Source organism: Cyanistes caeruleus, chromosome Z, assembly GCF_971803275.1.
Source record: "Cyanistes caeruleus chromosome Z, bCyaCae1.hap1.1, whole genome shotgun sequence".
Classification (NCBI taxonomy): Eukaryota; Metazoa; Chordata; class Aves; order Passeriformes; family Paridae; genus Cyanistes; species Cyanistes caeruleus.
In genome coordinates, this window is record NC_141732.1 from 31182669 (window position 1) to 31193553 (window position 10885).

The 10885-nt window shown below is 52.7% G+C and overlaps 2 protein-coding genes across 5 annotated transcripts in view; one reads left to right on the top strand and one right to left on the bottom strand.

The window, feature by feature from the left end:
• The first annotated feature begins 6033 nt into the window (after positions 1 to 6033).
• LOC147648306 (serine/threonine-protein kinase pim-1-like) lies at positions 6034 to 7161 on the top strand. The gene is made up of 4 exons (XM_086869796.1): positions 6034 to 6118; positions 6174 to 6280; positions 6657 to 6720; positions 6836 to 7161. Exons 1-4 carry the CDS (start codon positions 6034 to 6036, stop codon positions 7159 to 7161), a joined length of 582 nt encoding a protein of 193 aa, XP_086725922.1.
• A 1483-nt stretch (positions 7162 to 8644) lies between these two features.
• LOC147648307 (uncharacterized) overlaps positions 8645 to 10885 on the bottom strand; it is a 59207-nt gene continuing 56966 nt past the window's right edge. For 2 of the 4 annotated variants that reach the window (XM_086867368.1, XM_086867364.1), the window contains exon 22: positions 8645 to 8820. The gene's annotated coding sequence lies outside the window, so the exon portion shown is untranslated. Of the gene's footprint in view, positions 8848 to 10885 lie in introns of all 4 variants that reach the window. The other 2 variants (XM_086867367.1, XM_086867365.1) reach the window with 1 other exon arrangement.

Below are 10885 nucleotides of genomic sequence, written 5' to 3' on the forward strand. Positions count from 1 at the left end.
TTTGCAAAAAGCCACTGCCTTTGGCTTGAGGGAAACCTGTGAGGTCAGATTCCTCCATGGATGTGGCTTGGAAATCTCTCTCCTGCCTGTTATAAATCACGCAATTCTCTGGTTGGTTAAGAAAGTAAAAGTTCTAATGATGTTTGCTTGTTGTGTGTGATTGTACGGCTGTACAGAAACATGTGCTGGCCGCTTTTGAACGCTGGAGTGGGCGATGAGGGTAATGAAGGCAGAACAGAATGGAACATTCTAGATCCTCATTGGCGGAAGGAACGGACCAATGGAGTGTCGAGTTTCAAAAATGATTGGTGGAGGTTGCACGATCTTAACAACCAATCAACGGACCATATTTAGACCAATCACAGTGCGGATTGAAAAACGCACCAATCCCACACTGTGAGAGACTTTCAAACCCCCGGGGTGCCCAGCACCAGGGTCTTCCGAGGGAACTCGAGTCCTGAGGAGCACACAGCCGCGGTGGTATGCAGGCTGTACCAGGTTGCTTGTTAGCCAGTTTGGTGGTGCAGGCTGCTGGGCTTATCCCAGGGCCTTGCCTTCGGCCGTTCTTGGGGTTTTTTAAATAAACGAGTTTACTTTTGAAAGGACAAGTGATCGACCTTGTTTACAACGCTGCCCATGGTGGATATGTGCTGCATAGTATACTGCATTTTTCAGTCCTTTGCTTCACTCCAATTTCTGGTCTGCAGAAGCTGCATAGATTGATCCTGGCTTTCCTGAGCTGACTTGGCCTTTTCTTTGCTGGACCGCATAGCTCACAGAACTGCAGACTCCATGTCTGCTGGGGACAGCTGCAAGCACCAAGCAGGGAAACAATACAAAGTGCATGTTCTGTGGAATTCTCCGCCATTTCATTCTGGACCTCCTTGTAACGTGCCACACGAAGGAGCAAAGGGGTGCCAGTGCCACGGGTAACAGGAGAAGGCTTGCAGGTCAAGAGCAGGAGTTCAGCCCATGGCTTCTGGAAGCAGAGGAATTTGCAAAGCAGCTGAGTGCTTGAGATGCTGGAGGCCTGCCAAGCTGCCCGCTCTTGTCCTGGTGCTGAAACGCTGAACTTCAGTGCTCTGGAGAGCACCGCTTCCACCTAAATCCCACTGGAATCAGCATTTCTTAGCAGGACTGGCATTTGCTGAGGAACAGCTTCCACTGCTCATCATTTGGAAAATTGACCCGGGCCATGTTTTGGAAAGGAGGTAGCCAAGTGAGTCTTTGGAGATTGCTGCAAGGAAGAAACCCTGTGACAGCAAGCAGCATTCCCAGGCTGCTCTCGGGGGGAAAATCCCAACAAGCTGAAGACTGTGGATGTAAAGAGGTAAATATGCTTGTGAGCTACCTTGGCCTGCAATGGCAAGGTGCTGGCCACAAAGGTAATGGGCACCTAGTGGCCTGATGTCCCGTTTCTGCATCTTTCTGGGAAGCAGAGGAATCCTGCCTCCGCCTGTGAGGAGCTCAGCCTGGGAAGCAGCAATGCTTCCCTTCTGGTTTGGGTCTTGTCTTTTTTCAGTTTGGACAGCAGCTGTCCAGCCTGGCTGATTGGACCCTGTCAGCGAAGGCATTGCAGGGAGCCTGCAGAGGAGCCTGCAGTGGTGCTGGAGGAGGCTTTGTGCCGAGCCGGCTCAGGCCGTGCCGGCTCAGCGCAGGCCTGGCAATCAGGCGCCCTGCAGCCTGCCCTCCACGGGAAGATTCCCTTGCTCGTCAGGCTGCGCTGAAGCTGGGCGCTGCCCTGGCGCTGTGCGTAGCTCTGCCGCTGTTGCGGGCGGGCGGACGGCCGGACAGACGGACGGCCGGGCCCGTCTGTGGCTTGGCGCTGCTCCGCAGCTGCCCGAGGCTCTCCCCCCTCACAGAGGGGCCCCGCCCCGCCCCGGGCGCCCCCTGGCGGCTGCTCCGCCCCTCCCCGCAGGCACCGAGCGGCATCGGGCCCTGCTGCTCGTGCTGTCACTTGCGTCCCTTCTCTGCCCAGAGCCAGCAAGGCTTGAAAGGAAGCCTTCTTCAACCGTTTCCCTCTGCTTTGCTTTGGGGGGGCCCAGGCTCTGCCCTGAAGGTGGCCCTAGCGCGTCCATGAGAGGCAGAAAAGGCCCCTTTGTTCTCCCACCGGTTGTGGTTACTGGCTCAAAAGCACTGCCCAGCTCTGCTAGGAGAAACAGCTCTGCCAACAGCTTTGGTTGCTCCAGTGCAAAACTGTGGTGCAGTGCAGATTTCTGATCAGGCAACACTTGCACTTTGTGGCTGAAGATGCTGAGGCCTGGAGTCCTGCCATGACCTGGCTCCTCAGCCCAGCCACTGACACCTGGGAATTGCGATCTGAACTTTCACATGCAGAGAGTGATCAGGCACCTCACTCCTCTTTCACCCAGATTGTCATGTCACTGCAGAAGACGAGGCTATGTTATGTTACAGAAGCTCAGGGTTCTCACTTCTTGGTGAACCTGTGATGCAAAGGAACTTGTTCAGAAGGTTAAAATCATTGGGAATGTATTAGAAAGTCTTAGAAAAGTTACCCTTCGGTTGGGGGTTGGGTGTCCTTCCTTTTTTTCCTTCTCACCTATGGAATATTTTGCCCATTAGCTGTGGGGAAAACCTGATGGCTCCTAGTTTTTGGGTGCCTGAGAAACACAAAGAGTTTGGCTGGGTCCAGGGGGGAAGGGGGCAAGAAAAAAAGAGGCTGGGGACAGCTGGGGGCTGGCTGGCTTCTTGGGCTGGAGAGCAGGACACTCTCTCTCTCTCGGAGATGTTGCGGTGAGGAGAAGGGAATTCGCCATCACCCAGACAGAGCTGCTGCTGCTTCTTCCCTCTTCGTTGGTGGCCTCGCACCCCTGTCCTGCCGGGACGTGTGGCAGTGCCAGCCACCGCTGCAGAGCTGCTGATAGCCCTCAGCCACCGGCCCGGGATCTCCGCTCATCCCGGCCGTTCCAGCTGAGTGTTGCTCAGAGCCCTGCAGGAGCACCGGCACTGCCCGCCCGAGGGGGTTTGTGAAGCAAAGCCTCTCCTCCATCCCTTCCCGTCTCAGCCGAGAAAGCTGTCACGGGGCCCCTGGTTCTGATTTGTTGTTAATGCCGTAGTTATTGTTTGTTTGTTTGCCTTGTTCTATGTACTAGTAAAGAACTGTTACTCCTATCCCCAGATCTCTGCCTGAGAGCGCCTGGATTCCAAAAGTATAGAAATTTGGAGGGAGGGTGTCTACATTTCTGAGAGGAATGCTGGGTTTGTCTTTCCAAACCAGCTGTGGGTGTGCTGATAGATGAAACTAGCACTGAGAGATAAAAGAAGCAATGGGATGGAGTCCACTGGTTGATGAATGGAAAAAGATATTTGCCTTTACAAACAAACTGTAGGTTTGTTGGTAAATGAAACTGGATATTGAAAGATGAAAGACACAGTGGGGGAACACTATAAATTCCATGAGAATTAAAAGTTAAGAGGAAGGGTTGTACATTACAGGGGAATCTTAGGCATTCCGGGAAGTCTGTAGCACTCAAGTAGCTCAGCCAGTGGGGAAAGAGAGAGGGACATGTGGCTGTGAATTTAGGATAAAAAGGAGGCTGCATCCTCCAAGAATTGGATGGAGAGACCCCAGGGCAATGCCTTGTGGCCTCTCCCTTTTTCAAATAAAGTAAGAGGACTCCTCTGTCTCCCTTTTGGACATAGGCCTCTAGTGTTTTCATTCAAACCTTTGACCTTTTCATTCCAAGGCATGCTCCTGCCCTCCCTAGTAGAAGCCTGTCTTCTAAACTGAGACCCCTTCTTCCAGACCAAGATAACCAAGTCATTCCCTGCATTGCTCCTCTTTAAATTCTTTCAGTTGTCTACTCTGTTAGGTCATGTTTCTTCTGGTGCTTCAAATGAACTGATTGTACTTGATCTGCACCAAAGCAAAAAATCATCTAGAATCATCTAAACACAACACAGAAACAAACTACCTCTGTCAGACCATCTTTACCTTCTAGATCACTTTCAAGATGTACATTGAGGTGTTGGAATGATTATTGCCCAAGATTCCCTTTGTGGCTGCAGGCTCTGGAGCTCCTATCTCTGAGTTCACCCAGGGCTGCGTTCCCTAACAATTCCTGGTGCTATATCCATTTTCCTTTGGACACAATAGTCTAAATGAAAACCTAGCCTGAAATCTGAAATGAAAACAAGGGCACAACTCTCTAGGCTACAAGGAAAATAAAGGACAAGTTTGTAAAATTCTCAAACCATTTCTCCTGGACTGCTGCATTGTGTGTTCTTGCTGCACACACTGTGTTGAAAGCCAAGAGAAGCTGCAATTGGCAGCACATTTTGGGACAGAAGCTCAACCTAGCTGTCCAGTAAAGAAAAGAGCTTGAGAAGAGCAAGCCTGAGTGTGGAAAAGATTCTTGGAAAACGGAACGATTTATCGCAGTGCTATGAAAAGGGAAAGAAGCAATCCAAGACATTCACATGTATGTGATCCCCTTTTCTGTGTTGCACACGTTCTACATCACATTAATTCCAAATTCATCTTACTTCTAAGACCTATGACTTCCCAAGATTTAGACACTCCATCATTAGCTACACACAGTTGGCCTTCCCTTGTTTTTCTTTGAAAGCAATACTGGAAAGACAAGAAATCTGCAAATGTAAGACCTTAGAGTACAGCGCTGTGCTCGAGTGTGAGTTCTAGAGGCAGGGAATAGGCTCTGATTTTATTTTACCCTCAGCAGTGACCATACACAGCAGCAACCATGGTGATTTGTGTGACACTGTGCAGAGGTCAAGACTTGTTGTCTTGGATTAATATGGCAAAGTTAGCATGTTTAAAGAGACTCGGGATCCAGCCTCTTTTGGTTTTCTTCCTGTGTCAATAAACAGCGGGAGAAATGAACCAGCCAGCAGTTTCTTTGCAGAGAGGCCCTTTGCTCCAGTGTGAAAGTGCTGGACTGGCAAAGGAGGAGGGACGTGGGAGAGAGCTGAGCTGCTGTGTTGGATTTGTGTCCAAACTGCAGCAAGAGTAGCAGTTGAATTCTTTTCTTTTAATCCTATCTGCAGCCTGCGGTTTTCACCTGGAGCCGGACAAGAACACCAACAGGCCTGGTGCCAAGAGCACAGCCTGGGGAGCCACCGCACCTTCCCACCCCGAGCGGTCGGGAGAGCAGCGCTGTCCCGCAGAGGCTGCATTTCTCCCTCCTCATGCACGGCTTTGCCTTCCCACACGTGTGGGCTGGCTCTGCCTGACGCTGGCAGGCTCCTCATTCAACACTTCCTAATGCTTCCGGGGAAAGTCTGGATAACGCTTTGCTTGTGTGTGAGGAAGAGATGGCATGCGGGGCGAGTGGGAGGGATGAGGCCCGGGGGAGGTGAGCAGCAGGGGAAAGTTGCAGGTTGCCAGAGATAAAAGTTATACTGTAGTGAAGCAGAAGCTAAACGAGACAGTGGTTTTGGCATCGGCACAGGAGGAAGAAAGAGCTGCTCTGTGACTGTGGCCGAGCCCGGTTTGGCCTGGGAGTGAAGTGGCCAGTGCTGGCTTGGGGCGCACGGGGCTCGGCCGTGGGGCAAGCGGAGCCGAACGGAGATCGGACAAAGGGAGAAACGACAAATGGACGTGCGGACAAACGGTCCCGGCACTTCAGCGGCAGCAGCGGCAGCAGTGACTGCGGACTCTCTGCGTCTCTTGTTCTAGTTCCTTCTCTCCCTCTCTCACCGTCTTGCACCTTCTCCCAGTCTCCCTTTCCTCTGCCCACCTTTCCCAGTCTCTCGGCCCACCTTCCAGGCCAGGCCACGCCTCTGGCCCACCCTGGCCCTGGGCAAGGCTGTGCCCCTCACCAGCCATGGGGTCCCACTGCGATGTTTTCTTCACCGGGCCCTTGCCGTACTGCCTGTGGCACTGCTGGCCGGGCATCAGTAGCTGGGTGTTGGGAAGCATCGTCATCCCTTGGGCTGGCTGGCTGTCACGACTCTGGCCCCAGCTCCAGCCTCATCCCTGTCCCCGGTTTTGGCTCTTCTTCCTTTTCCTCCACTGCGGGTTCCCCGGCCCAAGCACTGCCACTCGGCAGCATGGCTGCCGGCCCCGAGCCACCGGTGCCCCTTTCAGATGGGCATGCCCGGCCTGGGCTGATTTGGGGGGCCGTAGGGGGGCTGGGTGGGCACCGCTCCTGGACCCAGCTCGAACGCTGACAGCCGCATTTGGTCGGCAGGGCAGGAGCGGGAGGTCCTGCAGGAGCGACACCGGCTGGGTACACTGCTGGAGCACGGCGGCTTTGGCAGCGTCTGCTCGGGGACGTGCCCGGCGGATGGAGCCCCGGTGAGTGGGGAGGCTGGCGGGGGGCGGAGGAGCAGGAGAGCAGAGGAGGAGGAGGAGGGTGGAGGAGGATGGGACTAGGCAGAGCGGGCGGCAAGCTCAGCCCACTGGTCTCCTTGGCTAGCAGGTGGCCATCGAATGTGTGTCGCGGATAGCATCAGTTATTAGGGTGAGCTAGTGAGGAAGCGGGGCCAGCGGCAGAAACCAGGGCGTGATGGGCGGGGTAAAGCGAGGCCTGGGATGGTGGAAGCCACCAGGACACCTCGAGGGAGAGCAGGGTGGGGTCAGCGGAGGGCACAGAGCATCCCAGGATGGGTGAGGGGTTCCAGACCCCTGACACGTCATCAGCCCCACTGAGGGCATCGTGGTCTTACTGAAGCCCTATGGCACCCACGCACCCCTGAAGACGGAGCTGCTGGACAAGGCATGCCCTGGGTTCCATGGTGGTGTTTAGATCCTGGATTGGTTTGAGCTCCACAACAACTTCTTGTTGGTGATGAAGAACCCGAGCAGCCCCAGGACCTCTTTGATTTCATTGTGGTGTGTGGTTCCTGTCAGAAGAGGTGGTGCAGGGGCTGCTCCACCAAGTGCTGCAGGCCGTGTGGCACTGCAGCAGCTGTGAGGTGCTGCACAGGGACATCAAGCCTGACAACATCCTCCTCCACCCGGCCACCAGACAGGCTGAACTGATTGACTTGGGCTGTGGCACCTACCTGCAAGTCCAGGCACAGTTTGCAGGTGAGCCTACGCAGGGCTATGCACCCGGTCCCGGCAGCTCATGGCCCAACATCTCATGGCCCAGCCTGGGTGTGGCACTGGAGATTCCCCCTGTTGCTGGCAGTCATGGGTACACCTATGAGCCACAGAGATCTGCTGGTAATTGACAGCAGGAAAGAAGGAAACTTGAGGAGCATCATTCCCTGTTTTCTCACTGCTGAACAAGTTTTCCTCTCCCTCATAAAGTCAAAATGCAGTTTTTCTGTGCATTGATAGCAGCTTATTGCACCTGCTGAGCTGAGAGGCTTTTTGCCCTGCTGCTGTGCTACAGGCCAAGATAGTGGCATTACCTAGCATGGATATACAGAGAGGGACCTAAAGCAAATGACTTTGTGCCACTTTGTCTCAAAGGTCAAAACTCTCAGCAGACACAGATGGAAGAGACTGACGTGCTCCCTGTTTGCTGTGTTGATGCACACCTGACTGGCACAGCTTTCCCTGATGGAGAATAACAACAAGGGACAGTTCCCTCACACCCATGCAGCCCAGAGATCTGCAGGTCATCATCAGCCCCTGGCTTTGTAAGTGACCAGTTCTGCTGGGATGGAAGCCAACCACCCAATCCTGCCTGACTTCAGTGGCAGCAGCAGCAGCAGCAGCAGCAGTCCCTGCATCTGGTCCCCAGGTCTGGGGCTGAGCTGGGCAGAGGATGCACACGGCACACTGTTCCTGAAGAATGTGACTTTGGAAACAAGCACCCACCACTGTCCCCTGTTGTTTGCAGTAAGGTCACACCAGCCTGAGTCACTTGGCAGCCCTCAATGCCACGTGGGACAGCAGATGACAGGCTCTGGCCTCCAGGACCAAACAGAGGGAGGAACTCGCTCTCCAGATGGAGCTTCCAGATTGAAAAGGCTGCAGTGAGCAGCCACCACTAAGGGCAGACAAATGAGGCTCTCCTGCACTTTAGCTGTGCCAGCTACAAAGCCCTGGGGAGCAGCTGCCGAGTCGTGGGAAAAAAGCAAGCAGAGAAAGTGGGATAAACCCAGTCAAGCCCAGAGACTTTTCGTGATTGCTGAGCCCCAGATGGATCCCAAGAGTGGTGTCAACCACCAGTCCTTCTGAGCTGACAAAGAGCAGGTCCAGTGGGTGCCTTCCTTCATTGGCCAGGCACCTCCCAGGCTGTTTTCTCTCCACTCTCCTGTACTGCCAGCAGACGTGCCCACTTTCTTGGTTCCACTTGCAGAGCCTCATACCTCTTAGCCATGGCCACCTGGGAAGCGGGAGCAGTCCCAGAGGAGATGTGCCATCTCCACCAGGCAGGAACCACAAGCCTCTGTGTGCACAGCTGAAAGGCTGTATCCCCACAGGATGTTTTGGCTGCCCTGCTCTTCATAGCCTTTTGGCTGGAAATGCAATTGCACTTTCTTCCTCAAGCAGAAGTCCACGGCTGGGCAAAAACTTGGCCGCTGGAATGTAATCCAAAGGCAGTGGAGGCTGCACTTGCTAAAGGAAGAGCACTCCCAAATCCAAACCACACCAGAAGGTCCATAGGAAGGACATTTCATCTTTAAGAAAGAATGGACAATTCAGAAGGGGAACATACAGCAGTATTCCCTGGGAGACAAGGAAGGGAATCTTCCAACTGGCTTGAGGGTTTCTAGGATTTTATTCTGAGTCTGGCTGTGAGCTGGCATTGGAGAAAATTATCCTGAATTGCACCTGGACATCTTCTCTGCTTCATCAATTGCTTCCCTGCAAATTTCCTTCATTTTCATTTGCAAAGCACCTGGAGTGGAGATTTATGTGGTGGGGGCCCTTGTGATCTGTAGAAGGAATAGCAGAAGTACTAACTAAAAGTCATAAAAACAGCAGCAGTAGGAAAGCAGCCACACAGCCAATCCATTTCTCTGGAGTATTTGGTCTCCAGTGACTGGTGACAAGGCAGGAGTCTAAAGGCAATCTAGGAAGCCATCTGCTCTGTTCAGTTTGGCCAGACCAGCACACACACATTGACTGGGCCATTTGCTGGGTGGCAGCCTTCTGCTGCTCGGGAAACAATCCCTGCTTTTGCCTTTACTGCCCAGGGAAGGAAGCTCAGGCAAAGCCCTCCCACTCCCAGCTGCCCTCACAAAATGAATGTCCCAAGTGCTCCCTGGCTGCTTGCAAGCACAACAATGGCTTCTGTAGGGGGTCCAAAGTGTGTGTGTGACCCCAGAGGGAGGAGGAACATGTGGTACAGCTCATTCTGAAGCACACACACTAGAATACCCTGCTCCATCAGACGAAGAATGCACAGGATGTCCTCAGCAGCTTCAGGCGCCCCCTTAGCAGCCTGCCAGCCAGCCCTCTCCCACAGCTCCAGCCTGGCTCTGCAGGTGCCTTCCTGTGAGACCTCCCTGCTTCTGAGAGACAGCTCTGGCCTTCTGTCCTGGTTTACGACTAAATGGGGAGAAAACCTCCAATGCCCACACCCCCCGGGATGCAAACCCATGTGGCCCTGTTCTCCCACCCCCAGCCAGTTCGGGAAGAGATTTCTCTGAGAGAGTTGGAAAAAACCTCTTTATTTAACAGGCAAAGCACTACCCAGCCCAAGATTGAGCCCAATATCAAATGATAAAACCTCTCGCCGCTCTGAAGAGATGACAAAATTCAGAGGGTCTCTTTCCTGTGGATGTTTGCTCTGTTATCAATCCCTCTGGTGCTGCAAAATGCCGCTGCCCAGACTGGGCTCCCGGTAGTCCACGGGTGCAAGCTCCCGGTGCTCCCCTGAGTCCCCAGCCCAGAGCAGGTTCAATCCGTTTCAAAGAAAAGGGAAAGAAAACAGTCCAGGAAGATCTCTCTGTTTTGGCTAGCTGGAAAAGCCAGGGCGACCTGTGCCTTGTTGTCTGTCTGTGCTGTAGTCAAAACCCCATCCCGGGATGTTGGGGGGAGCAAGTACAGTCTCTGATAACAGACTTGACGCTTCTTCTCCACTCACTTTTCCTCTTAGATGAAGTTTTAAAGCTACAAAATCTATTTCCGGGCTAGGTGGACAAATGGGGATACAATTTAACATCACATTCACCGCAGGACTCTCTACTGTTCCACTTCATCCAAATGATACCCCAAAGTTTACCTTCACAGTGCGTTCCATTAATAATGCTGCAGCAGTGGAGCATCATCAAAGGGAAGTTCTTCCTCATGGTACGAAAACCAGCCCTACAATTTGCCAATGGTATGTTGTTCAGACAATTAGCATCAGGAAGGGAACAGTTCCCAGGGACATATAATCCATCATATTATGGATGATATTTTAATAGCCACTCTAACTCAAAAAGATTTTTCACTAATTCAGCCAAGCCTTTAATGCTAATGCGCAATCCTTAAAAACATTTGGGCTGCAAGTGGCCCCAGGAGAGGTACAGCAGCAACCACCTTGGAAGTACCTTGTGCTCCAAGTTATGGATCAGAATACACAGGCTCAAGTAATTCAATTGTCGACCAAAATGAAGAATTTGAATGATGCCCAAAAACTTCTGGGTCCCATCAACAGGTTCAGAACCTATCTAGGGTTGACTGCTCCACAATTTGCAGTTAGTATTTTGCCTCCTAAAGGATGATCTGACTTCCCCCAGGAAATTAACCCCGGAAGCAACAGCCACTCTGAAATAGTAGAGCAGACCCTCACAAAGAGACAGGTGCACCAGCTTTTCCCAGAAGTGGGTTCATATTCACAGTTGAATTCCATCCTCCTGCAGTTATTGGACAGTGGGGTACTCAGTGGTCTGACCCTTTACATGCTTTAGAATGGATGATCTTAGCCCAGCAGCCTAAAAAGGCAGCCCCTACCATCTTGGAATGAATTGCCCAGCGAATCATGGAATGTCAAAAAAGGTGCTTACAATTGAC